Genomic DNA, 25,752 nt, shown 5'->3' with positions numbered 1-25,752 from the left:
TGTGCCTTGGCAGGGGAGGGGCTGCCTTGCCCGAGAGGTCCCTGGTGGGGGGGTGGGGGCATATGTCCTGCTGCCTGTTTTTGGGAGCACTGGGACTGCAGAGCCTGATCCCCGGGGGCTGAGGGGTCCCCTTGTCCTGCCAAGTGTCCAGGGAAGGAGGGGGGGGGTCCACATCCTGTCACCCCTAAATCCACTGTGTGTCCTGAAGTGTCTGTTCCCCCCTCCAGGGAAGGGGGTTTGTCCTGGCTGTGCTGCTCCTGCCAGCCCCAGTCATTGGGGGGGGGAGGGGGGAAGTGGGGCAGCAGCCCCCAAAACTGCCTGGAACAGGGGGAGCCAGGCCCTGCTGTGTTTGCCCCCACACCCATTGCTGCTGGCTCAGGGATCAAAAACTAAGGGGAACCTGGATGCAGCATCAAACTGGAGCTGGTGCTGCGTGGAGGGGCGGGGTACGCCATGGGGGGGGGGGGAATGCCCTGAACCCCCCCAGGACACTGCAGCCCCTGTGCCAGACACACCAACTTCCCCCAGGGCTGCGGTGAGCGGGGCTGGAGCGGCTCTTCCCCAGCCGGGGCGGCCGCTCAGAGCTGAGCTGCCCCCAAGCAACAGCCAGGACCCCCACGCTGGGGGCGGCCACGGCAGCCCGGTGGGACCCCCACGCTGGGGGCGGCCACGGGAGCCCGGTGGGACCCCTACGCTGGGGGCGGCCATGGGAGCCCGGTGGGACCCCCATGCTGGGGGCGGCCACAGGAGCCCGGTGTGGCCGGGAGGGAGAAGCCCCGTTGCCCAGGGGAGCGGCGGCACAGCGGCCGCCATGCGGCGGGCGAGCGAGGCAAATGGCGGGGAGCCACGTCACCGGCTGCAATGCAGCTGCAGCGGATGCTCCTGCGCCGGCCCCAGCGCCGCACACCCCGGCGACTGAGGCTGTGGGGTGGCCCTGGCGTGAGGTGGCCCCAGTGGGGCACCAGGGGACAAGAGGGGCCCCGGTAGCGGGTGGCGGCGTGTGCTGCCAAAGGGGCCGCTGGGTTGTCCGCAAAGCTGTCGGCAAAACAGGAAGGCGGATTAGTGGGAGCAAATAGCTCCGGGGATTAAATGGGTGCTGGTCCCCTCGGGCCCCCCCCCACAATGGGAACCTCGCAGCGGTGCCTGGGGGGGGCACAGCAGGACCCCAGCACATCCCCCATTTTATGGGTCTGGGGGTGGTCTCCATGGTGGGCGATGGGGAGCGTGAGGGGCCCAGGACGCCGCCTGCCTGGGGGGATCACACAGGGAGGGGGGGGCTAGTGCTGCGGATAAGCTGGGAAAGCTGCAGTGAGTGGGGTCTGCTCCCCGCGCCGTGCAGATGGAGCGAGGTGCGGGGCGCGGTGCCCCCACCACAGCGGGGTGCAGGGCTGCGGGAGACACCTGCACAGGAGCTGGTGGGGGCCGGGGGCTGCAGATGGGCCGGGACGTTGTTGGATGAGGGGGCTCCCGAGGCTGCAGATGGGCCGGTGCGGGAGGGGCCGGGAGGTGCAGATGGGCAGGGAGCGCGGCGGGGGGGTCCGGCCGGAGAAGCCGATTAACCGCCCCGGTTAATCACCCCGCGGGGGCGCCGGGCGCGGCAACACGTGCCGCCCCCCCCCATGTCGCAGTTTTCCTCTGCAGCGGAGCCGCCCCAAGCCGGGGGGAGCGGGGGGGAGGGAGCGGCCGCGCCTTCCCCCCCGTGGCAAATGCGGCGTGGGCGATGACCGGGGGGGGGATTCGGTCCCCCAGTGTCACCCCCCCACACCATGCGGGGGTTCCCTTCGCAAGCCCCGGGCGGGCGCTGCACCCCGCGGCGGGGGGTCCCCCCAAAGCCCCGCAGCGCCCGCCCGGCAGCGGGGCGGGGGGGGGGGAAGGAGGCGGGGCGCCACGCGTTGCAGCCAATCCGCCGTGGCGAACGCGCGATGGGCGGGTGCGGCTGCCAATAGGAGCGCGGGGCGGGGGCGCGAGGCCCGCCCCCGGGCCGGTATATAGAGCGGCGCCCGGGGGCGGCTGGAGCTGGTACTTGCGTCGATTCCTTGCTTGTCGGGACGAGTAGCCGAGCCGCAGCCATGGTGAGGCGGGGCGGGGGGGCTGCAGCGTGGGGGTGGGCTGGGACACGGATTGGGAAGGTGCAGATGTGGGGGGACCAGAAACCTGGGAAGGGGGGATCGGGGGTTAGGGGGCTTACGGCAGAGCGGGGACTGGGGGAGGAACGGGGCGAGACGGGCCGGGGCTGGGGGTGGTGAGGGGAGCAGAGGGGGAACGGGGGGGACACAGCAGGAGCGAGACGGTGGGCAGCGCAGGGGATGGGGGGGCAGAGCGGGGAGTCCGCCCTTGGCGAGAGGAGCACCCCTTGGGGGGGGTCACGGCACCCCTTGTAGGGGTTACAGCACCCCTTGGGGGGGCAGCACGTGGTCCCGAGCATCCCCCACCTCGGCGGGGGCGGGGCTCTGTTCCACTTTTGGCGCCCATCCTCGACCGTTACCGTTCCCGCGCGCGGGAAGGCGCGCGGCGGGCACGCAGCCCCACCCCCCGCCGGGGCACAGCCCCGTCCCTGCGGCACCAGCCGCCCCCAAATCCTTCCCGGAACCCCCAACCTCACACACCTCGTGTGATAGGGGGGGCAGAGTGTCTGTATTGCCCCCCCCCCCCCCCCCCCCGCTCCACTGTGCTCCTGGCACCCACCCGAGTCCGACCCCACGGGGCTGATCCTGCTCTGTGGCTCCTGGGGGAGCCCACATGGGCTGCCTGCCCCCTCCCCCCCGTCGGGTCCCCCCCCCGGGGTGGAGGAATGCGCAGGAGCAGGTGCTGCGGTGCAGGGTGCGGCTGGGAATGTGCTGGACCCGCGGGGGTGGGGGCGGAAGGACCCTCCTTGGGGTGACGCCACCGGCTCCTGGTGGCTTCAGGTCAGCTGGCGCAGTCACGTCCTCGCTGCTGCGCTTCCTCCTCATGCTGCAGCGCAGCCTCGCCCTGCCCGTGCCGCAAAATGTCCTCCCCGTGTGCCATTTGGTGGCAGACGGACAGCGGGTGCCGGGGTGTTACCCGCAGGGCTGTGCCGCATGGTGGCTGCAGTCTGTCCCCAAGTGCGTGTGTCCCACATCCAGCCACCCTGCCAGGGTGAGCTCAGCTCCCCCGCTGCTCCGCTGCCTGTTTTGAACGGTGCTGAGTCAGCGCTGGCTGAGCCGGGCACAACCGGTGTGAGGATGGGGGGCTGCCCCCCGCTGACCCGGAGCCCCCCGTGTCCCCGCAGCGTGAGTGCATCTCCATCCACGTGGGCCAAGCGGGCGTGCAGATCGGCAACGCCTGCTGGGAGCTGTACTGCCTGGAGCACGGCATCCAGCCCGATGGGCAGATGCCCAGTGACAAGACCATCGGTGGGGGGGACGACTCCTTCAACACCTTCTTCAGCGAGACGGGGGCCGGCAAGCACGTGCCCCGGGCTGTCTTCGTGGACCTGGAGCCCACGGTGATCGGTGAGCGCGGGGGGGACGTGGGGTGCGTGGTGTGGATGGGGTGCCCGGTGTTGCGGGGACACTGGGTGCTGATGGCACGGGTGTCTCTCCCGCAGACGAGGTGCGCACAGGGACGTACCGGCAGCTCTTCCACCCCGAGCAGCTGATCACGGGCAAGGAGGATGCGGCCAACAACTACGCCCGTGGGCACTACACCATCGGCAAGGAGATCATCGACCTGGTCCTCGACCGCATCCGCAAGCTGGTGGGTACAAACCTCAGTGGGACCGATGCCAGCACAGCCAGTGGGGAATGGGGAACCATCTGGACGGCAATGGGGAGCTGGGCTGTGCCCCCAGGGTGTGGGTGTAGTTTGTGGTGCTTGTAGCACCCTGTGACAGGTCCCTGTGGGGTCAGGATCTGTGAGTGGAGATCAGGATCAGCCCTTCCTCGGGACCCTGCAAGCCCAGGACGTGCACCCACGGGTGGAGCGTGCCTGGGGTGAGGTGGGGCTTTGTGAGACTGACTCACTCCTGCCCTTGAAGGAACTTAATTTCGTCGGGTTTAGGGTCATGTGAGGTTTCTCCTTGATCTGGACTCTGATCTCCTTTCCTTATGAGCAGCTGTGCTGAGTGTTTAACCTGTGCTGGGGCAGCTTGTGTGCGCTCCTTCCTGCCCAAAGCAGAACCCCTGGGCCGTGCTGCGTTCAGGTGCTGCCAGGCCAGCTCTTGGACCAAAACGGAGCCAAGTGTCCCCAGCTCCCTGCGGAAAGCAGCCCCTTTCCCGGAGGGCTGGTCGTGCCAATGCACAAGGATGCTGTTGCTGGAAGCAAAACTGGGGCACTTGAGCATCTGCCTGTGTCCCCAGGCTGAGTCCCCAAAGGCCTGAGGTCCTGGGGTGAATATTGACCTTCCCGGGCAGTTTGGTAGCAACTTAAATTCAGAGATACTGACAGATGGACCTTGTTTTCTCATCCCTTCCTCCAGGCTGACCAGTGCACGGGGCTGCAGGGCTTCCTGGTGTTCCACAGCTTCGGGGGCGGCACCGGCTCCGGCTTCACCTCCCTGCTCATGGAGCGCCTCTCCGTCGACTACGGCAAGAAGTCCAAGCTGGAGTTCTCCATCTACCCGGCCCCGCAGGTCTCCACGGCTGTGGTGGAGCCCTACAACTCCATCCTCACCACCCACACCACCCTGGAGCACTCCGACTGTGCCTTCATGGTGGACAACGAGGCCATCTACGACATCTGCCGCCGCAACCTGGACATCGAGAGGCCAACCTACACCAACCTCAACCGCCTCATTAGCCAGATCGTGTCCTCCATCACGGCCTCCCTGCGCTTCGATGGCGCCCTGAACGTCGACCTGACGGAGTTCCAGACCAACCTGGTGCCGTACCCCCGCATCCACTTCCCGCTGGCCACCTACGCGCCCGTCATCTCTGCGGAGAAGGCTTACCACGAGCAGCTCTCGGTGGCCGAGATCACCAACGCCTGCTTCGAGCCGGCCAACCAGATGGTGAAGTGCGACCCGCGCCACGGCAAGTACATGGCGTGCTGCCTGCTGTACCGCGGGGACGTGGTGCCCAAGGATGTCAACGCCGCCATCGCCACCATCAAGACCAAGCGGAGCATCCAGTTCGTGGACTGGTGTCCTACTGGTTTCAAGGTTGGCATCAACTACCAGCCGCCCACGGTGGTGCCCGGGGGGGACCTGGCCAAGGTGCAGCGCGCCGTGTGCATGCTGAGCAACACCACGGCCATCGCCGAGGCCTGGGCCCGCCTGGACCACAAGTTTGACCTGATGTACGCCAAGCGGGCGTTCGTGCACTGGTACGTGGGGGAGGGCATGGAGGAGGGGGAGTTCTCGGAGGCCCGGGAGGACATGGCCGCCCTGGAGAAGGATTACGAGGAGGTGGGGGTGGATTCGGTGGAAGGGGAGGGAGAGGAGGAAGGGGAGGAATACTAAATGCTGGGTTCCTTCTGTTGCTGTAGCTTGTCCACAAAATGTCCGCTTCTCACACTTCAGCTTCCGTGTGCGCTGGGCGGGCTCAGCCCCGTGCGCCTGGCTGGACGGACGTGCCGCTCTGGCTGGGTTTGTGCTCTCTCTGATGTGATCATGTCAGTTTTCCATGTGTCCGTATCATGTCTGTGAATAAAAGGCTCTAAGAGAAGCTGCTGTTCTGTCGGATACAAACCCTCTGTGTCAGCACCTGCGCCTTGCTGGCCCTGTCCCCTGGGAACAGATTGTCCCTATTGTCTGTGCCCAGTGAGATGGCAGCGTGGGATGGCAGCGCTCCCGCAGGGACTTGGCTCTAGCCAGCCCTCCCCCTGCTGCTTTGTTCCTTTGGGGCCGAAGGGTGAAGTCGCCCCGTCCCACCCTGTCCTACATGCCGTGGGGTGGGGGGTCTGCCGGGGCATCCAGGCTGGTGCTGCACGGATGGGTCCCGTAGGAGCTGGCTGGGGTCCGTCTGTACTACAGCCCCCGGGGAGGCCCAGCCCCCCTCGGCTTTGCCGGGGATTAGCCCTCCTGCGGATTAGCCCTGGGCCCGGGATTAATCCTGAACCAGCCCCTAATCCCGGCTCCCCCACCCCAGGGGCCGCTGCCCCCGTGGGAGCGGTGGGTGGGAATGCGGCGGCGCCCGCAGCCTATCGGGGTTCCCCACGCAGTTCTGCACCAATGAAATGCGCCTCATTCGCTGCCCGGGGCCAATGGGGAGGAGGGGGCGGGGCCCTTTCAGTCTTCGGCGGCCGCGGATTCATTGTAGCCAGTACCGGACGTGAGGGGCGGGGCCGCGCGGCGCTTCCCTGGCAGCACCGACCCGCTCCCGAACCCCCGGTCCCGAGCCCCCGAGCCCCGCTGGGAGCCGGCCCGGCCATGCTGGCCGCAGCATGGCCCCTGCGGAGCACGACGCGCTGGCCGTGCGGGAGCAGCTGTTCCACCAGAGGGTCCGCGAGTGCATCGTGAGTGCGGGGGCGGCGGGGAAAGGGGACTGGTCCCGGTGTGGCGGCGGGGGAGCCGGGGGGGCGGGGCTAGGCGCACGCAGCCCCCCGGGAGAGCCGCGTTCCCCGGCGGCAGCTCTGGGGCCCGGCCGCCGCTGTGCCGCACGCCCGGCCGTTATCGCTGCCAGAGCCGCGGCGGGCGGCCGTGCGCCCCGCAGATAGCGGGGTCCCGGGGGGTGCGGCCCCTCTCCCAGCACCAACCGCGCCGCTGCTCATCCCCTTCCCCGTCCCAGCTGCCCCCGCAGCACTGGAGTCCCGCCGTGCCCGCGCCCCGGGGCTGCGCCCCGCCGACCCCACTGGGAGCCCCCGGGCAAGCGGGAGGCTGAGGGTGCGGGGCGCGGCGGTGCCGGAGCCGGGCCAGCCCCGTGCTGGGCTCCTGTCCCTGTCCCCAGGCCTGCAGCTTTCCCTGCGGCGCTGGGTGTCAGCGGGAAGGGTCCCGCTGAGCCCCCCGGCCCGTGGGTCTGGTTCTGCTCTGCCGGCCGGGGCACCTGTTGCCACAGGCTCAGGGATGGGGGTGACCTGGGTGTCCTGGTACCAGCGTCTCCTGAGGGCTCTCTGGGCTGCTGCATATGGGGTGGCCAAGCGCAGTGACCAGCAGTGCCAGGGTGGCCAAGCGCAGTGACCAGCAGTGCCGGGCTGGCCCTGCCATGGCCCAATTTGGAGCCAGTGGCCAGAATCCAGCATCTCTGTCCTGGAGCTCCCCAGACCTCCCCCCCGGCCTGTCCCAGGTTGCTGCGTCTCGCCCGGGAGCTCCTGGTTCAGCGCGGCCAGCGTGGAGCTCGCTCAGCCCGACTTTCCTGGGTGCAGGAGGTGTCGGGGTGTCCTGGTCAGGCAGAGCTCTGTGCTGTGGGGTGCAGCCCGTGGCAGGAGGGGACCTGCAGCACGAGACCCTTCCCTGGGCAGAAGCGAGAGCGGGAGTGGCGCTGTCCCTCCAGGGCTCTGGAGCTGGGCCGGCCCCTGGGGTTCCCGGCCCCCCCACCCGGCAGATCCTGGGGACCCCCGGCCAGCCGAGGCCGCCGGGCCGGGCGGGGGGGGCTGTGCTACTGCTGCTGCTCCACCCGTGCCAAGGTGGCGGGTTCAGGAGACCTTTCCTCATCCTGCCGCGTACCCAGCAGGATGAAAGGTCATGCTGTTCCTCAAACGTCGCCCGCTCCAGCCGGCCCTCGGCGCACGGCGGGGGCGGGAGGGACGGCACAGCCGGCCCTGGCACCCGCCTCAAGGCCGTTCCCACGGCTCTGCCGGGTGCCGGTGCCGGCGGGGCGAGGGCTGTGGGCTGGGGGGCGCAGGGGTGGCCCATGGGGTCAGACCTCCAGCTCTGCCAGCACAGGTGGACCCAGAGCTGCCAGGTGGGTTCTCCCCATGGTCTCAGCGCTTCCCCCGGCTCCCCTGTCCCAAGGGCTGTGGCAGCTTGTGGGCACCCATGGGTGAGCCCCAGGGGCAGCCCCCATGCGCAGGCAGGGCCGAGCACACGTGTGGGGTGTAACCACGGCCAAGAGTGGAAGCCAGAGGCATCACCTGTGCTGCCCGCACTGCTCTGCCTGCAGATCTGTGCCCTGCTCTTCGCCAGCCTCTACATCCTCTGCCACTTCATCATAACCCACTTCAAGAAGCACGCGGACTTCGCAGCAGGTAGGAGGATGGGAGCTGCCGCCTTTGGAGCCACATTCAGCCTCCCCAGGGCTTGTTCCTCCATCGCCATCGGAGCCCTCGGGGGCCCTGGTCCCAGCGCAGCCCAGGTTGCTGTGGCACCGCTCACTGTGGGACGTGGCCCCAGCCACGCAGGAGGGGAGCAGAGCCCGAATCCCTGGGAGGGTTCCTGCAGCATCCGGAGCGGGCAGGGAGCGATGCTCCGGGCAGCCCTGCCTCCCCCAGCCCCCTTGCTTTGGGTTTTCTCCCACAGTTCATGATGACGAGGATGCTGCTGTCGACAGGATTGCGTAAGTTCCTGCCCATCCTGCTCCCTGCCTGTGGGGTGCTCAGCCGCTTCCTCTCGCTGCCTGCCTGGGATGTTGGGTCCCCTCAGCTGGTGACTCTGGGGGCCGTGCTCAGGCTGTGACACCCATGGGGTGCTCATCCCTCCCGCAGGCTGGGGCTCTGCACCTTCACCTTGGCCGTGGCGCTGGGCGCCGTCCTCCTGCTGCCCTTCTCCATCATCAGCAACGAGGTGCTGCTCTCCTTCCCCCACAACTACTACATCCAGTGGCTGAACGGGTCCCTGGTCCACGGTGGGTGCGTGGGGTGGCCCCAGGGTGCCCCAAGGGCTGTGGGTTGGGGTTGGCCCCCCCAGCAGCTCACCCTATGCAGTCCCCCCCTTCAGGCCTCTGGAACTTGATCTTCCTCTTCTCCAATCTATCCCTCGTCTTCCTCATGCCCTTTGCCTACTTCTTCACGGAGTCCGAGGGCTTTGCGGGATCCAAGAAGGTAAGTGACCCCGCGGGTGTCCCCCCCGCCGCCCCGGTCCCCAGCCCCTCATAACCCCACTGCTGCAGGGCATCATGGCCAGGGTGTACGAGACAACGGTGGTGCTGCTGCTGCTGACGCTGCTGGTGCTGGGCATGGTCTGGGTGGCCTCTGCCATGGTCAGTGGCGACGCTGCCAGCCGCCAGTCGCTCTACGGTGGGTGCTGCTGCAGCGCGGGCGGCTCTCTCGGCTCTGGCAGGGCAGGATCGGGCCCTGGTGCTGAAGGGATGCCCGGTGCCACTGGGCTGACCCTGCTGCCTCCACAGACCTCTGGGAGTACTACCTGCCCTACCTCTACTCCTGCATCTCGCTCTTCGGCGTGCTGCTTCTGCTGCGTAAGTTGTGGGGTGTGCCCCGGGGGCCCATCCTGCGGTGGGTGCGGGTCCCTCAGGCTGCTCCCTGCAAGCGGTGCTGGGATCTTGGGGGGGTCACAGTGCAGCACTGAGCCCCCAGCCCTGCCCAAGGACCCTTGTGGGGCACAGGGAGGGGGGAAAGCTGGGGCACCCCCCGCTCAGCCTCTTGTACCGCCGCAGTGTGCACCCCCTTCGGCCTCTCCACCATGTTCGCTGTCACGGGGAAGCTGCTGGTGAAACCCCGGGTAAGGTGTCCCCCCCAGGTCCTGCTGCCCCAGCCTGGGGGCTTCACCGTCCCCAGGGCTGCCTGCTCTGCCATCCCGGGGAGGGGGTGCCGTTCACCCCCGCAGCGGCTGCTCACGGGTTCCTCACCCACCCCAGCTCCTGGAAGACCTGGATGAGCAGCTGAGCTGCACGAGGCTCGAGGAAGCCGCCGTGTCCCGCAGGATTTCCGCTGGTGGGTGCCCAGCGTGGCCGCTGCCTGGGCGGGGGGGCTCAGGGCGGACCTGGGGCCCGTCTGCCCCCCCCCCGACTCGGGAGCCCCCACGAGCCCCTCGGCATGTCCTCCTTGGCAGGCAAAGCTTCCTGCTGGCTGAACTTGAACGTGGAGCTGCTGCGGGAGCAGCTCTTTGCCATCCGGAGCAAGAGGCGGAAGCTGGGTGAGGAGCCTGGGGGCGGGCGGGCGCAGGACGCCTGGGTACCCTCCAGCTTGGCACTGGGAGCGCTGGTTCCCTGGGAGCCTGCGCCCCATGGAGGGAGTGGGGCTATGAGATGGGGTGAGGTTGGAAACCCCTGTCCTGGCACCTCGGGGCCTCTCTCGATCTCCTGCCCTGGGGTGGGGACTCGTGCTCCCCTCTCACCCAGGCACGTCCCCCCCGCCCCAGAACTGCGGCACCGAGCGTCGCCCTGGCAAAGGAACCTGGGCTACCCCATGGCCATGCTGGGCCTCCTGGTGCTGACGGTGAGTGGCCCTGGGGGACCGGGGGGCTTGTCCCCGTTTGCCCCCCCGCTGCCCTCACTCCCTCCCGGCTCCTCCCAGGGCATCTCTGTGCTCATCGTCTGCTTCCACGTCCTGGAGCTGCTGCTGGACGACGCCGCGATGCCACGGGGCATCCAGGTACCGGGGCGGGGGACACAGGACAGCGAGGACTCGTGTCCCACGCTGGCCTGGGACCGCTCATCCCCAACATGCGCCCTCCTCCCCGGCAGGACGCGCCCCTGGGCCAGGTCTCCTTCTCCATCTTTGGATCCTTCGGAGCTGCCCTGCAGGTCGTCCTCATCTTGTATCCTTCAGGCGAGCGCTCGTGTCCCCAGCGCTGTCCCCAGGGCTGCCCCGCGTTCTCCTCCTTAACCTCCCGCACAGTTACCTGATGGTCTCCTCCGTCGTGGGCTTCTACAGCTCCCCCCTCTTCACCCGGCTGCTCCCCGAGCGCCAGGACACCCCCCTCACCAAGGTGGGAGCTCCCCCAAGTCCCTGCAGCATGTGGTTGTGTCCCTGTCCGGTGTCCCCACGCAAGGACACCCCGTGTCCCCCCACCTCCTGCTGCCTCCGGCACATTGCTGGGCACGGATCTCGGCACCCCGGGGGGAGGAACCAGGTGCTGGGGCAGTGCTGCCCCCCCCATAAATGCTTCTTCCTCCCCGCTCAGATCATCGGGAACTGTGTCTGTCTGCTGGTGCTCAGCTCAGCCTTGCCAGTCTTCTCCAGGACACTGGGTGAGCCCCTGGCGGGGACAGGGTGACCCCGGACCGGGGTGTCCCCAGGAGTGCGGTGCCCTGACCATCCGCCCCCCCTGGCCAGGCATCACCCGTTTTGACCTTCTCGGGGACTTCGGCCGCTTCAACTGGCTGGGAAACTTCTACATCGTCTTCCTGTACAACATGAGCTTCGCGGGGCTCACCACGCTCTGCCTGGTGAAGAGGGTGTCCTGGGCCGCCCAGGCCGAGCTCCTCCGCGCCCTCGGTGAGGATGGGGACGCGGGGGGGCGCTGGGGTGTCATCCCCCCCCAGCTCTCACACTCCCCATCTGCCAGGTCTGCACAAGCTGCCGGTGACGCGCTCCTGGCCCCTCCGCAAACCCTGCTAGGGCTGGGGGCGGCAACGCGTCCCCCCCGCTCTGCGGTGGTCACCGGAATGGCCACCAGCTGCTGAGCCAGCCCTGATGGCGCCTGGTGCTCCAGGAGCCCCCCAGGAAGAGCCGAGACCCCGGGGGGGGCCTGGTGCTTCTCCCTGGTCTACCTCAGCCTTCTGCGCTACTGAGCCGTGGCCTTGAGCCGTGTCCCCGTCACACACGGGGTCCCCCGGGGGCTGCGCTGGCTGCGGCCCCCCCACCCCGTTTTCATACCTCATGCAAGAACAGCCAGCCCCCCCTACCCCGGGGCTGCCCCTGGGCTGCAGTTGGGTTTTAAATGTTCCCCCACCCTGGGGACTGTCACCACACTACGTTGGGGGCTTTGTGTCCCCCTGCACAGTCACTCCGCACCCCAGCCCCGTGTCACCCCAAGGCTGCTGGGGGGACACTGGTTGTCACCCACCCTCAGGCCTTTGGGGTCCTCGAGGAAGGAGCAGGGGCTGGTGGGTTCCAGGGTGCTGGGGGTGAGACCCCCCCAACATCTTGGTGTGACGAGCCCGTCGGGTCTGTTACCACAAAACTTGTTTGGAGCAATAAACCGTCTTTTTTTTTAATACAAAATATCTGAATCTGGGTATTTTATTCCCTCCGAGGACACAGCCAAGCTGGGGAGGGGACAGGGTGGGCGCCCAGCCCGGGGGGGTCTCAGTCCTGCCCCCCCTCCCCATCTCCCTGGGGGCCGTAATTAACCCTCTTCCTGGCTGGGACTAATGAGCCGCTTCCAGGAAGGGTTGGGCTGAAGGTGAGGGCAGGTCCCTGATAACGGACCGGGATGGGGGGGTCGGGGTGCAGGGGGCTGCTTCGGGGTGCGGGCGGGGGGGGCCTGAGCTGCCCCCAGCGAGGGGCACTGGGGGGACCCCGGCCCCTGTGCGCCCGGGGCCAAGAGCAGAAACTGCCCCGGGAACCGGCCCCCCACCCATCCTGCCCCCGCTGGGGCCGCGCCAGGCTGCTCCCCCCATGGCGGGGGTGGGGGGCCGGGCCCCCCCTCGCCCCCTCGGCCGGGGCTGAGCAGGAAGCGCAGGAAGCCTGGTTTATATTGTAGGAAATGAGGACATCGGTGCCCGCAATTTCCCCGCGACCTGCTCCCCTCCCTGTCACCCCGGGCTGGCACCGGGGCTGGGGGGGGGCATGGGGAGCCGCCCCCGATCTGCTTCCAACCCTCCCCCGCCCCGCTGCTCCCCCGGGCCCTCGCCAGGACCCTCGGGTGCTTCGCCGGAAGCCCCCGGAGGTCCTGGCCCCGCGGGAAGTCCCCAGGGGACCCCGGTCCCAGCCCCGGGGCGCCTCGACCCCTGACGGAGCCCGGGCTCCGGGCTGCCCTGTCCCGGTCCCGGGGCGCGGAGGGGCCGGCCAGGGCAGGGCAGCGCGGCGGCCCCGGCGGGGGCGGCCCCGGGGGATGTGGCCGCCGCTGCCGCCGCTCCCGGGGGCCGGGTCCGAGGCGGGGCCCGGCGGGGCTGCCCAGTGCCGGAGCTGAGCGGCGGCAGGTGGGGCAGCCCGGCCGGATCGGCTGCGGGCAGCGCTCGGTGCCGGCCGGCACTCAGGGGAGCCGGTACCGGGGGCTGGGCCTGGAGCGGGTACCGGTACCGGGGGTCAGACCGAAAAGGGGGGACCGGGGTAGTGCCAGGAAGCGGGTCCCGAGAGCGGAGCAGGTGCTGGTCCCGGTGGCACAGCGTTAGGATAACGGTGACGCCGGTGCCAAGGGCAGCGGTGGGAGAAGAGGAGCCGGGACCGGAGCCAGGAGAGGAGGGAGGGTCCTGAGAGGCGGTGTCAGGAGAGGCGAGAGGTCCCTGGACCAGAACCGCGGCATTAGATCAGGACCAGATTGGTCCCGGCAGCGGGGAGCGGGGAGAGGAGCCGGTACCGGAGCGCAGGGTTCAGAAGGGGAGAGGGGACGGGATCGGGGGCGGGGTCAGAAGCGGGGACAGGTCCCTGTGCGGGCCCCGGGGCAGTGCCGGGAGCGGGGTCCCGGTGCTGGGGCAGCGCCAGGAGCCGGGTGTCCGGTGCCAGTCCCGGGGTGCCGGTGCCCGATCCGGGTGCCAGGACGAAGCAGTAGGAAGGACTTTCCCCCGAGGCTCGGGCTGGGTCGGGGTGTCGCCGGGAACGGGGTCCAGAGCCAGGCAAGGGGGTGCCGGACCCGTGGGCACGAAGCCGACAGCGGGGGGGCCGTTCCGGTGTCCGGGCACCGCGCTCCGAGTGGGTGGCGGGACCGGCGGGAGGGTGGGGTGGAGGGGGGTCAGCCGTCTCGGGCGGCCGCGGCTCCCGCATCTGCGACGGGGCCGTGGGTGTGAGAAGGAAACGGCACCGACCCGCCCCTGACACCGCGACCCTCTAAAAGCCCCGGGGCCGCCGCACCGGGACCATGCCCGCCCCGGCCGCCCGTGCCCCCGGCGACTGAACGGGGCACGCGGAGGCAGCGGGGCCCGACGGCCGGGATGCCCCGGCGGAGCCCGCTCGCCCTCGGCCTGCTCGGCCTCGCCGCCTGCCTGCTGGCCGCGCCGGCGCTGGGCTGCGGCCCGGGCCGGGGCCCGGTGGGGCGGCGGCGGCTGGGGCGGCGGCAGCTCTCGCCGCTGCTCTACAAGCAGTTCGTGCCCAACGTGCCCGAGCAGACGCTGGGGGCGAGCGGGAAGGCGGAGGGCAAAGTGCTGCGGGGCTCGGAACGCTTCAGGGACTTGGTGCCCAACTACAACCCCGACATCATCTTCAAGGACGAGGAGAACACGGGGGCGGACCGGCTCATGACCGAGGTGGGGGCTGCGCCCGGCCCGGCCCGGCCTCGCTCTCGGGGCCGCGGGGACGCAGGGGAGGCGGGGGGGGGCGGGCGGGAGTTCAGCGACCTTTCCTGGGTGGCACCGACGCTCCCGGGGCGCACGGACCTTCCCGGGGCGCACAGATCCTGCCCGGGCGGCACCGACCGTCTCCGGGACGCACGGTCCTCCCGGGGCTCACTGTGCCGCTCCTCGGTCCCCCTCCCCGTTCCCCGGACCTTGCCGGCGGCGCAGCAGCGCCGGAGCCCCGGGACGGGACGGTCGCGCCGCGTTGGGCATTAAGGATCCGCCGTCGGGGATTAACGGGCAGGGGCGGCCCGGGGTCCTGCCGCCGCACCGCCTACACGGGGCACCCGCGGCTCCGCTCCCCGTGCGCCCCGGCTCCGCGCTGGTGCCGGCGGGGCGGGTCAGCGGGGAGGGGGCGGCACCCGGTACCCGCCTCCCGGGGGGATCTGGGGCGGCGGGAGCCCGGGACGCGCCGCGCCCCGCCGGGATGCTCGAGGTTGCCATAGCGACGGGGATGCTGCGAGTGGTCCAGGCGGCGCCGGCGGCTCCCGCGGACCGGGGCGGAGGGGGCGGCGGGAACGGGGCGGCGGAGCCCGGCGGGGCCGCGGGCGCGGAGCCGACCCGGGGTGCGGGTGGCTGAAAGGGCCCTTTGTGGCGGCGTCGGCATTCCCGGGGCCTGAGGTCAGCGCCGGGCTCGAAGGCGCCTATTGTCGCCGGGCCGGGCCGGGCCGGGCCGGGCACATTCCTGCCCCCCCGTCACTGCCGCCCCCCCGGCCGGGCCACCCTGGGCCTGCTCTCCGCACTCCCGCCCCCGCGGCCCCGGGAACGGCTTTGTTGCACGGGGGAGGGGGGCCCACCGGGGCACGGAGGGACAGTGTGACCTAAACGGCTGCTGGAGGGGACCAGTGGGAGATCCAAGCCCTGCACCCCACATCGGATCTGATGATGATGATGGGGAGAGGGACCCCCGGAGCCACCTGGGACCTTCTGCCAACGCCCTTGGGCACTGGAGCCTCAGATCCCCCTGTGCTGTCCCCCAGGCCCTGCTTCCCAACCGCCCCGCTGGGCTGGCACAGCCCCCATGGTGCTGCTCCAGGATTCGCGTCTGGTTCAGTGTGAGCTGTGCCCCCAGCTTACCCCCACAGCCCTCCCGCTGGGTTAATCAGTCACGGCCGTGGCTGCGGGGAAGGTGACACCGTCCCGGTCCCCTGCCCGCTCTGCCCGGCTGCCCACAGAGCTCCAGCACAGCCCCTGGGGCACGTTAACGTTCAACCCGCTCCCAGCTGGGAGGGAGCTTGGCTGTGCCGCTGTCTGCGCCCGTGAGGGGGACACCCCGCCTGCCCCCACCAGCACGGTCCCTCCAAGCCCTGTGCAGGACCAGTGTCTGTCTGTCCATCTGCGTGCAGGACCCCGCCGGGAGGGGAGTGGGTGCTGCAGCAGAGCTGGGGGTGATGCTGGTGCTGGTCCCCTCCCCAGCGCTGCAAGGAGCGGGTGAACTCGCTGGCCATCGCGGTGATGAACATGTGGCCGGGGGTGAAGTTGCGGGTGACCGAGGGCTGGGACGAGGACGGGCACCACCTCCCCGACTCACTGCACTACGAGGGCCGGGCGCTGGACATCACCACATCCGACCGCGACCGCCACAAGTACGGCATGCTGGCACGCCTGGCCGTGGAGGCCGGCTTCGACTGGGTCTACTACGAGTCCAAGGCGCACATCCACGTCTCTGTTAAAGCAGGTACCACACGGCGGGGCTGCTGCCAGGGCAGGGGGCTGCCGTGCCCATAAGCATCCCAGCCCACAGCCCCATCTCCCCCTCGGCATCCCGGCTCCCTGGGGACGCAGCTCTGCTCCAGCCGGTGTCCGGCCCCAGCGGGTTCAGGCTGTGTGGCCCCAGTCCAGATCCCCCGGGGCCTTTCCGGCCACCACATTGGCAGGACCCACACTTTTCCATCCCAACTTTGCCCGCCTGGAGCCAACCTCGTGGTTCAGGTCCCGGTGTGGGGCACAGCGAGGGCTGTCAGGGCGATGCCGACGGCCGCAGCCCAGCCCATGGCTCCCAGCCCCATGGCTGCTCCGGCTGGCAGCCCCAGAAGTGACAATTGACAGAAAGTGAGAGCGGCCGTAAATGTCACCATCCCCAGCCCTGAACAAAGGGCGTCAGTACGGGTGGACAAAGAGGCCCTGCAGCACCCGGCCTCCCCAGGAGCTGCGCACAGGAACCGGGGGGCTCCACAAAATACCCGCTTTGTCCCGGGGATGGTTTGGGACCCCGGGGTGGCGTCCCCTCTTGAGGTAGCACCAGTGGGGACAGAGGACCCACAGATTTCTCCATCCACCCAGATAACTCTCTGGCCGTCCGCACCGGTGGCTGCTTCCCCGGCCACGCCACCGTGACGCTTTGGAGCGGCGAGCGCCGAGGCCTGGCCGACCTGCGCCGGGGCGACTGGGTGCTGGGCGCCGAGCCGGGCGGGCGCCTGGTGCCCACCAAGGTGCTGCTCTTCCTCGACCGTGACCTGGGCCAACGCGCCTCCTTCGTGGCCATCGAGACGGCCAGCCCGGCGCGCCGGCTGCTCCTCACCCCGTCCCACCTGGTCTTCGCAGCTCGCGGGGCAGCCAACGGCACCGCCACCTTCCTGCCCATCTTCGCGCGCCGCGTGAGACCGGGTGACGCGGTGCTGGCCCACGGGGCCGGCGGGCAGGGGCTGCGCCCCGCGCGGGTGCTGCGGGTCTCCCGGGAGGACGGGGTGGGGGTCTTCGCCCCCCTCACCTCCCACGGGACCCTGCTGGTCAACGGGGTGCTGGCATCCTGCTACGCCGTCCTGGAGAGCCACCGCTGGGCCCACCGCGCCTTCGCCCCGCTCCGCCTCTTCCACGGGCTCCTCTCGCTGCTGCCCGCGCGCGCCGAGGCCGGCAACGGGACGGCGCCGGAGACGGGGATGCACTGGTACTCCCGGCTGCTCTACCGGCTGGCCGGGGGCGTGCTGGGCCGCAAGGCCCTGCAGCTGTAGGGCTCTGAGCCCCATCCCCAGTCACTGCACTGCAGATCGTCCCGCACACTGGAAGCGGGGGCTCCGGCCCTGGGCCCCCCTTGGAGCCTGGGAGGGGGACAGGGGCACCCCCAGCCCCATGGGGAGCCTCTGGGCTGAGCGCTGTGGGGATGGAGTCCCTGGGACAGGGTGGCCCAGGGACCCGGGCTTAGGTCCCTGCCATGTCCCAGAGCCCCTCGCAGCACTGGTCTGGCCTGGTCCCCGCATCCCGGCCCCCCGCACACTCCCCTTATATTTATTGCTTCATTAACCGTTGCGGCTGGGGCCGGGGTTGCTGCCTGCCGAGCCAAGACCGGGCACCGCCAGCCCCTGCCCCGGGGCCAAATCCAGCCCAACGGGGAGATGTCGAAGCAGCCCAACACTGAGCACCCGGCAGCAGCTGGTGCCTGTCCCCACCTCCGGGTCCGCCGCGCTGCCACATGCGGTGTCCCTTTCCCTGTCCCAAGGCGGCTGGACGGGGTGTCTGACGCAGGCGCCGCGCCCGGCTCTAACCGTGCTAACTGCTAACCTGTCCTGCTTAAGAGTTTTATTTTTCTATTTATAAATGGTAATATAAATGCCCCTTGTGCTCGCCTGCCCCGGCAGTAGGGGCCGCCTCATGCGGCGGGGGGCTAGCCTGCTTTTAACCACTTCTGTTAAAAACAAAACAAGACAACTACTATTTAATTATTTGGGTAAATAAAGAGTCTCTATGGCCCCGGTGGAGCCGCGGCTGAGAGCGGAGCTGCCAACGGCAGGCGGGGGGGCTGAGCTCGGGCATCCCGGGGGGGCAGCGGCATCCCCGCGGGGCTGGGGGCCCCAGGGGCTGGGGGAGGCCGCGGTGCGGACCCCGGGGGTTACGGGTGTCCCTGGGGGTCCCCGGGCCGGGCCGCGGGGGGAGGACGCGGGGACCCCCGGGTTCGCTCAGGTGTGCGGCCACCACGTGGTCCCGCCCGTTCCCTCCGTTTTCATGAATGGAGCCGCGGCGGCCAGCGCGCCTGCGCCTCTCCCGCGCCCCGCCCCTGCCGCCAAGCGCGGCCAATGGGAGAGGGCGGGACGGAGGTGTTGTGGTCACGTGTGGCCGCCGGTGTAGTGGCGGCGACACCGCCCCCACGCCGCGGCGGGCGGTTTATAGCGCCGTGTGCCGCGCCCGCCCGCGCCGCTGGTGCGGCACCGCGGGGTGCTCAGCATCGGGTGCTGGGCCGTGGGGCGGTGCGGGGGGGCTGGGGGAGAGGAGGTGTCCTCTGGCCAGTGGGGCTGCTCCCCAGGGCACTGCCGGGGTGGGGGGGGCTGTGCTGGGTCTCTCGTGGGTGCCTCTCGTCGCCGTGGACTCAGAGCACGCCGGTTCCCACGCCGGGTGGGAGCTGTGGGGCCGCGCTCAGCCTGGGCACGCACCCCGGGAACCCCCATCACGCCGGGTCCTCTGCACCCCTCGACGGGGGCGGTGAACGCGGGGCACCGGGCCGGTTCCCTTCCCCCGCTGAGGCTCCGTCCCCTGCCGGGGCGATGCTGCCACCCCCGCCCCCAGCCCTGCGCTTCCCCCCCCCGCCCCAGGCAAAACCTCCCTGGCCCACCAGTTCGTGGAGGGGAAGTTTGTGGAGTGCTACAAGCCCACGGTGGAGAGCAGTAAGTTGGTAGGGGGGGGCGGTGCCTTCCACGGGTGGGTGATGAGGGCGTGTGTCCCCCCCTCTGGGCTGTGCCCCTAAGCCGCGTGCCAGGGGCTGAGGCACCCCCGGGGGTGTGAGGGAGGCTGTTCCCTGGGCGGGGGGGGCAGGAGTCCCGGGCAGCCCTGTTAATGTGGTGCCATCTCCACAGCCTACAGCAAGACGGTGGTGGTGGGCAAGGAGGAGTTCCAGCTGCAGCTGGTGGACACAGCTGGGCAGGTAACACTGGGGAAGGGGCTGAGGGGCTGCTGGCCCCGGTGTCACCCCCAGCACTGGTCCTGCCCTCCCCAGGACGAATGCACCATCCTGCCACACTCGTTTGTCATCGGCATCCACGGCTACATCCTGGTGTGCTCGGTGACCTCCCTGCGGAGGTGAGGGGTCCAACCACCCTCTCTGCTGGGCTGTCCCCATGTCCTCAGGGCTGAGTGCCCTTGGGGGGACCCCAGAGGGGGGCAGTGCCCAGAGCTCCCCTTCTCCCCGCAGCTTCCAGGTGGTGAAGACGCTTCACAACAAGCTGTAGGAGAGCCGAGGGAAGATGGGGTAGGTGCTGTCCCTCCTGGGGAGGGGGGCCCGGGGGAGGCCAGGCCCTCACTCTCCCCATGGCCATAGCATGCCTGTGCTGCTGGTGGGGAACAAGGCAGATCTGGCCCTGCGGAGGTTTTGGGGGTCCCGTCCTCTCCTGCTGTCCTGCCCTGCCCTGGGGACCTGGTGGCCCATCCTGCCTGTCCTCTGTGTCCCCAGCTGGGAGGTGAAGACAGATGAAGGGAAGAAGCTGGCGGAGTCGTGGGGGGCCATCTTCCTCGAGTCCTCGGCAAACCAGAGCCAGGTGTGGGGCAGGTGACGTACCCCGGCTGTGGGCTGGGAGTGGGGTCACAGGAGCTCATGTCCCCTTGTCCCCAGGTGACCCAGAGGATCTTCTTGAAGATCATTGAGGAGATTGACTGGGTAGACAACTCCAACAGCGGATCAAACGGCTGCTGCGTGATGTGAGCCCTGCCAGGGGGAGACCCCCGGGATCGGACCGACCCTCCCTGCACGCCGCTGGCTTTGGGGGTCCGGGGCCATGTGGTCCTGCTGTTGCATGGGGCTGCTCGTTTGCACAGGCTATGGGGCTCACAAGTGGCTGGGAGTGGGGCAGGGGTCCCATCCCAGCTGGGGGGCGCCCCCTGCTCCAAGCTGCTGTCCCCCCACGCGCACAAGGACACGGTGGGGCCGCCCTGGGCGCAGGGAGCTGGGGCTGAATGCGGGTGTTGTTCCCGTGCGGGGCTGCGGGCCGGCTGTGCCGCGCTGGCAGCCGCCGCTCGTGGGAGTCAGGGCTGCGGGGCTGGAACAATTAAACGTTGTTTTGGCTGTGAACCCCCTCGGAGCCTGGGCTGGGGGGGCGGCTCCCGCCCTGTAGTGGCGGGGAGAAGGTGAGGCAGCATGGGGGGGTCAGCACAGGGTGCCCCCCAGCCCTGAATGTGCTGTGGGGCAGAGCCCCTGCCCTGGGGTTGGGTGCCTTGGGGCTGTGACTGGGGTGGGGAGCTCTGCAGCCCCCACCCCACAGTGGGTTGGGGATTATGGGGGGGCTCTGCACAGCCCGGGTGCCCGGCCTGGCTGCGGTTCCCCGTGTGGCTTATCTCCACCCAGCTGAGCTAATTACTGCTAATTACTCAATTACCTTGTTAGAGGGGAGCTGCTGAGGAGGGAAGTGGGGTGTTGGGGGGGTCGCTCTATGCCCCCGTGTCAGTGTTGGGATGGGGCCAGTGGAACCTGCGATGTTGCAGCCAGGGGTCTGTGCCCCCCGTGCCCCGTACAGCCGCCCTTTGTCCGCCCGGGGCTGTCCTGGCCCTGCCGGGGGCCCTGGGGTCGGGGTCCCTGGCAGGGATCGGGGGTGTGGGGCCACTTTCCGCCCCCCCAGCCCCCAAAAAGCGGGGTCCCTGGGGCTGCGCCGCGGGGTCCCGCCCAGGCAGGCTGACCTGAGCCCGGAGCCGCCGTCCCGCCCGGTGCGCGAGTGGCCTGCTCGGGGCTGTCGGGCCGCGTGTGTCCCCACTTGGGGCTGTGCGGGTGCAGGGTGGGCAAGGGCGGGGTCTCCCGCGCGCGGTCCCGGGAAGGGCCGCGGGCACCCGGCGCTGCCGCACGCGTAGGGCAGGGCCGCAGCGCCCGGTGCCGCGGGGCACAGCGCGGCAGCCGGCACGGGCACGGCGGCTGCCCGTGGGGCCACTGGGCCCGCGCGCGGAGCGCTCCTGGCGGACACCGGGGCCGCCGCGGGCGGGAGGGGGCGGAGCCGCCGCCGTTCCCGGTTCCGCCCCGCCGTGCCCACGTGCGCGCCGCCCGCCCCGGCGCCGGCGGGGTTAAGCGTCGCGGAGGGATCCCTCCCGGCAGCGTGCGCTGCGGCCCGCGCCGTCACACCCCCCGTGGCCGCAGCTCCCGCCGCGCACCGTCTCCCTCCGCCCGAGCCCCTGCCGCCAAGTAGTGCGGGCGCGGCGCCCCCCGGCCGCGGCCCCCAGGGCGCAGCGCGGCGGCCCCGGCGGGGCGGGCGGGCGGACGGGGCGGGGCGGGGGCGGGCGGCGGGACCTACTTTCCTCTGGAAATGGCCGCGCCGGGGAGCACCGTCCGCCCCGCGCCCCGAGGCCCGTCGGCGTAGGGCGGCCGCAGGGGTAAGAGCCGGCCGGGGGGCGGGGGGCGGGCCCGCCGGGGCTCCCGCGCGCTCGGGCCCGGGCCCCGCGGCCCCGGAAGGGAGAGGCCCCGCGTTCGGCCCCGGGCCGCGCCGCCTCTGCCGGGCCGCGCCGCCGCCTCCTCCCGGCCAGGCCGCCCCGGGCCCGGAGCGCGGCCCCCGGCTCCCTTTGTGTCCGCTCCCGGTACCGGGGATGCTCCGCCGCCCGGGGAGCCGGCGGGGCCCGGGCCGCCGCGCCGCCGCCTGAGCGCGGGTACGGCCGGGCCCGGCGCTCCGGGGCTCCGGGGCCGGTGCCTGGGTAGGCCGCGGCGGGTCGGGGCACGGGGCCTGGCGGGCCCGGTTCCTCCGGGGACACGGGGCGGGGGGAGCGCGGCCCGGGGGCACCGGGGAGGGGGGGCGGCCCCGCGCGGCGCTCTCGCCCCCCGGGGGCGCGGGCAGGGCCGGCCGGGCCCCTCTGCCCACCCCCCGGCCCCGCTGCACGCCCGGGCCCTTCCGGGGAGGGCGCAGCGGCCCCGGGGCGGCCCTGATCCCCCGGGGTTACCGGGAAACCGGACGGGGTTTGCCGGGGGATGGCGGCCCCAGAACCCCCGTGTCGGGACCGCACCGGCCGGGGGCTCCTCCCGAGCCCTCGGGGGGCAGCGCGGTGCTGGGGGCCGGGGCTGCCCTGTGCGCCCCTCCCGGTGCACCCGTGGGGGGGTCGGCGTGGGACCCTCTGGCTCCCCCGACCCTTCCCCCACACGTGGCGTGCGCTCGGCTTGGGGTCTCCATCATCTCCCCCTGCGGCCGTTTCCCCTTGGGGTGCACGGGAAGAGATGGGGGTGAACCCCCTGGGCCTTGGCTGTGGTGGTCTGGGGGTGACCTCCCCCCGCACCTGTCCTGGGTCCCCCCAGCGCTGCGGGGGCTCAGCTGGGTCGATGCTGGCCCTGGGGAAACTGAGGCACGGGCAGGGCCTGGGTGCCAATGGGGGGCCCTGCTCTGTCACTGCACCCCGAATCCCCCTCAGCCCCATGGCGGGAGGCAGCGGGGGCGCTGCCCTCCCCGCAGAGCCTGTGCTGCCGCTGCTCGGGGACCCGGGTGGCTCTGGGGGGGTCCTGGTGACCTCCCGGGTGCTGTGGAGCTGGGGTCCCCCTCCCTGCGTTAATTCGGAGTCACGCACCGCTGGCCCCCACGTGGCCTGGCTGATGGGGAGCAGCTGCCCTGGGGTGTCCCTGCGCTGTCCCCCCCCCGCCTTGTTGAGGGACTGGGGGGCTGGCGGTGACAGGGGAGTGGGGAGAACCATCCCCGCTGTGGGGCACAGGGGCTCGTGGGCCCCCCTGGGGAACCAGGACCTGCTGCCCGCTCACAGCACGTAGGGAGGGACAGAGACCCCGCAAACTCCCCTCAGGAGGAGCAGCCGGAGGGGGCTGCCCTGGCCTTTGGGTGGGGGGTCATAGGGAGCTGTGGGGGGCCGGGGAAGGGCCCCTGTGGAACTGTGCTGAGAGATATCACCCCCCTACAGCCGCGGGCCCCCTCCGAGGGACGCCGAAGGCAGGATGGACGAACAGAAGCCGCCCGGCAGCGAGGAGAAGGATGCGGATGCGCCAGGTGAGCCCAGGGCAGGGGGCTGGGAGGGCGCTGGTGCTGTTCCCCCCTGGGGCGCTGGGTGCTCGTGTCCCCCCCCGCAGCGGCTGACAGCTGCTGTCCCGGCAGCCCATCGGGCCGTGGCCGTGGAGGAGATGGGCAGCGTGGAGGGGGACCCCCTGAAACTCCCCAAAGGAGCCTCTGCGGGGCCGGAGTTGGAGAGCATGGACACAAAGGGACCCAGGTGAGGCTGCGTGGGCAGAGGGGGGTGGCACGGAGCTGGCGGGGGTTGCCCTGAGTGTCTCTGACCCCCCTGCCCTTCTCGCAGCACGCCGGCCCGCCGCTGCGCCCTCTGCAACTGTGGGGACTGGAGCCCGCACGGGCAGCAGGAGCTGCAGCGCTTCGAGCCGGCGCCTGGCTGGCCCGAGCAGCTGGTGGGGCACGACCCCCCTGGGGGTCCTGGCCACCCCCCGCTGGAGCTGGAGCCGGTGGGCGATGACCCGGCGCAGATCGGCTTCTCCGAGCGGGTGACTCCGGTGCAGCTCTTCGAGCCAACAGGTGAGAGCGGTTGCGGCACTGGGGTCCCTGTCCCTCTGCTCCGGGTGTGCTGCCTGGGTTAGGAGCTTCTGTCCCTGACACCCCCTCCCCGCAGGGCACTGCTGGGTCCACCGCTGGTGCGCAGCCTGGTCTGTGGGGCAGGAGGCGCCGGGGGCGGCCGGCGTGGTCAGAGCTGTTTTCTCAGGGATCTCACAGGTGAGTGGGTCCCGGGGGGCGGTTGGTGGGGGCTGCGTTGGGTGCTGGGGGGTGCTGGGAGCTTGGCCTCGCCACGGGCGGCGCCTCTGACCCCACCGCGCTGCTCCACTTCCAGAAATGTGAACACTGTCAGCGGCTGGGGGCCACCATCCAGTGCCGGGCGGCCGGTTGCCCCCGGCTCTACCACTTCCCCTGCGCCGCTGCCAGCGGCTGCTTCCAGTCCATGAAGACGCTGCGGCTGCTCTGTCCCCAGCACCTGGCCGAGGCCCTGCAGATGGGTGCGTACGGGCTCTGGGACTGGGTGCTGGGGCCACTCCTGCGCTGGAGGAGGCTCCCAGAGGGGCAGAATGCGGTGTGGGGGTCACTCTGACGGCTGCCCCCCCTCTCCCCTTACGCAGAGGACGCCCGGTGCTCGGTGTGCGATGGGCCGGGTGACCTGCGCGACCTGGTTTTCTGCACGGGCTGTGGGCAGCACTACCACGGGGGCTGCCTGGACGTCGCCCTGACGCCTCGCAAGCGCTCGGGCTGGCAGTGCCCCGAGTGCAAAGTGTGCCAAACCTGCAGGTGAGCCCGTGTCCCCATGGCCGGGGGGACAACGAGGGACATATGGGATGGGGACGCAGCCCTCACCCCCTTGCCCCTGCAGGCGGCCCGGCCAGGACTCCATGATGCTGGTGTGTGAGGCGTGCGACAAGGGCTACCACACCTTCTGCATGGAGCCGGCCATCGAGAGCCTCCCCACCGACTCCTGGAAGTGCAAGGTTTGTCCTGCTCCTGCTGAGGGGGTACAGGGGTACCTGGCCCCCCCATGACGTTCCTCTGCCCCCTCAGAACTGCCGGGTCTGTTCGGACTGCGGCCGGCGCCCGGCAGAGCTCGGCCCTGGCTGCCAGTGGTACCAGAGCTACTCGCTGTGCCAGGGCTGCCAGCAGCACCGCAGCGCCCAGAACGCTTGTGGGACACCGACACACGCGCCACAGCCAGACCCCCCAGCCCAGACGTGAGTGGGGATGGGGGGGCTGCTTTCGGGGGCTTCTCGCAGGTGCCCACTTTGTGGCCGGGAGGCCGTGTTCCGTGGCCATGGGGAGGGGGTGGTCTGAGCCCTGCCCCGCTCTCTTGCTCCCCCCATCCAGGTTGACGTGCCCCAACTGCAGTGAACCGACGGACGTGCCCGTCCCCTCGCCGGAGCCCGTGGGGTGCAATGAGAAGCCACAGCCTGGGGGGGATCCCAGGGAGGGACCCCTGGGCACTGGGGGGTCTCCTCCTGGCAAACCGAGCCCTGCGGAGCTGCCCCCTGACGAACTGCCCCTCGACAAGCCGCTTCCTGATGAGTTGCCCCCCGATGTGCAGCCCCCCGAGGAGCCCCCTCCTCTCGTGGAGCCCCCTCCTCTCGTGCAGCCCCCCGAGGAGCCCCCTCCTCTCGTGGAGCCCCCTCCTCTCGTGCAGCCCCCTGAGGAGCCCCCTCCTCTCGTGCAGCCCCCCGAGGAGCCCCCTTCTCTCATGCAGCCCCCCGAGGAGCCCCCTCCTCTCATGCTGTCCCATGACAAGCCACCCCCTGATGAGTTGCCCCTTGAGAGACCGTCTCTTGACAAGCCACCTCTTGATGGAGCCCCACTCGAGCAGCTGCCCCCCAACGAGCAACCCCTTGACGTACCTCCCTTCAACGAGCTGCCCCCCAATAAGCAACTGCTCGAGAAGTTGCCCCCCGACGAGCTGCCGCTTGATGAGCCACCCCTTGGCAAATCACCCCCTGACAAGTTGCCCCTTGACAAATCGCCCCCCGACGAGCTGCCCCTTGACAAATTGCCCCCCAGTGAGCTGCCCCTTGACAAATCCCCCCTGATGAGCGGCCTCTCGATAAGTCTCCCCACGACGAGCCGCCTCCCAACGAGCTGCCCCTTGACGCGTTGCCCCCCGATGAGCT

General features: G+C 70.6%; 5 protein-coding genes across 5 annotated transcripts; all 5 read left to right on the top strand.

Moving 5' to 3' along the window:
* Window positions 1-1,964: 1,964 nt before the first annotated feature.
* On the top strand, window positions 1,965-5,611 carry LOC308050384 (tubulin alpha-1B chain). Its single transcript, XM_080360485.1, has 4 exons — window positions 1,965-2,072; window positions 3,251-3,473; window positions 3,569-3,717; window positions 4,439-5,611. The coding sequence occupies exons 1-4, from the start codon at window positions 2,070-2,072 to the stop codon at window positions 5,417-5,419; spliced, it is 1,356 nt and encodes a 451-aa protein (XP_080216611.1). The 5' UTR covers window positions 1,965-2,069; the 3' UTR covers window positions 5,420-5,611.
* A 663-nt stretch (window positions 5,612-6,274) lies between these two features.
* On the top strand, window positions 6,275-11,792 carry LMBR1L (limb development membrane protein 1 like). The gene is made up of 17 exons (XM_080360452.1): window positions 6,275-6,414; window positions 7,998-8,082; window positions 8,354-8,390; window positions 8,539-8,678; window positions 8,771-8,874; window positions 8,943-9,069; window positions 9,180-9,248; window positions 9,447-9,511; window positions 9,648-9,723; window positions 9,842-9,925; window positions 10,151-10,227; window positions 10,306-10,383; window positions 10,476-10,549; window positions 10,630-10,720; window positions 10,916-10,982; window positions 11,068-11,229; window positions 11,300-11,792. The coding sequence occupies exons 1-17, from the start codon at window positions 6,343-6,345 to the stop codon at window positions 11,350-11,352; spliced, it is 1,461 nt and encodes a 486-aa protein (XP_080216578.1). The 5' UTR covers window positions 6,275-6,342; the 3' UTR covers window positions 11,353-11,792.
* Window positions 11,793-13,826: 2,034 nt separating this feature from the next.
* Window positions 13,827-17,176, top strand: DHH (desert hedgehog signaling molecule; the record flags this gene model as incomplete). The annotated part of the gene is made up of 3 exons (XM_080360435.1): window positions 13,827-14,138; window positions 15,642-15,903; window positions 16,509-17,176. 3 exons carry the CDS (start codon window positions 13,827-13,829, stop codon window positions 17,174-17,176), a joined length of 1,242 nt encoding a protein of 413 aa, XP_080216561.1.
* Window positions 17,177-18,235: 1,059 nt separating this feature from the next.
* Window positions 18,236-19,851, top strand: RHEBL1 (RHEB like 1; the record flags this gene model as incomplete). Its single annotated transcript, XM_080360580.1, is given in 8 exon segments — window positions 18,236-18,359; window positions 18,749-18,820; window positions 19,010-19,077; window positions 19,150-19,232; window positions 19,345-19,378; window positions 19,382-19,401; window positions 19,471-19,687; window positions 19,762-19,851. Coding segments are annotated over 8 exon segments (708 nt in total).
* Window positions 19,852-21,493: 1,642 nt separating this feature from the next.
* LOC308050462 (histone-lysine N-methyltransferase 2D-like) lies at window positions 21,494-25,731 on the top strand (the record flags this gene model as incomplete). The annotated part of the gene is made up of 11 exons (XM_080360579.1): window positions 21,494-21,500; window positions 23,016-23,101; window positions 23,207-23,321; window positions 23,406-23,635; window positions 23,730-23,830; window positions 23,946-24,108; window positions 24,229-24,394; window positions 24,477-24,591; window positions 24,662-24,828; window positions 24,962-25,641; window positions 25,691-25,731. Exons 2-11 carry the CDS (start codon window positions 23,050-23,052, stop codon window positions 25,729-25,731), a joined length of 1,830 nt encoding a protein of 609 aa, XP_080216705.1. The 5' UTR covers window positions 21,494-21,500; window positions 23,016-23,049.
* Window positions 25,732-25,752: the final 21 nt, after the last annotated feature.

The sequence above is a fragment of the Nesoenas mayeri genome (assembly GCF_963082525.1).
Source record: "Nesoenas mayeri genome assembly, chromosome: 28".
NCBI classification, from domain to species: domain Eukaryota; kingdom Metazoa; phylum Chordata; class Aves; order Columbiformes; family Columbidae; genus Nesoenas; species Nesoenas mayeri.
Note: the sequence above shows the minus strand (reverse complement) of the source record. Positions and strands in the feature narration are given on the sequence as shown.

What these genes read in the sequence shown, in the direction of transcription:
- LOC308050384 (XM_080360485.1), top strand. An exon ending in CCTGGAGCCCACGGTGATCG is followed by an intron (nt 3,474 to 3,568) that starts GTGAGCGCGGGG and finishes TCTCTCCCGCAG; the next exon opens with ACGAGGTGCGCACAGGGACG. An exon ending in TCGACCGCATCCGCAAGCTG is followed by an intron (nt 3,718 to 4,438) that starts GTGGGTACAAAC and finishes CCCTTCCTCCAG; the next exon opens with GCTGACCAGTGCACGGGGCT.
- LMBR1L (XM_080360452.1), top strand. Translation starts at nt 6,343, where the DNA reads ATGGCCCCTGCGGAGCACGACGCGCTGGCCGTGCGGGAGCAGCTGTTC. An exon ending in CGATGCCACGGGGCATCCAG is followed by an intron (nt 10,384 to 10,475) that starts GTACCGGGGCGG and finishes CCTCCCCGGCAG; the next exon opens with GACGCGCCCCTGGGCCAGGT. An exon ending in AGTCTTCTCCAGGACACTGG is followed by an intron (nt 10,983 to 11,067) that starts GTGAGCCCCTGG and finishes CCCCCTGGCCAG; the next exon opens with GCATCACCCGTTTTGACCTT.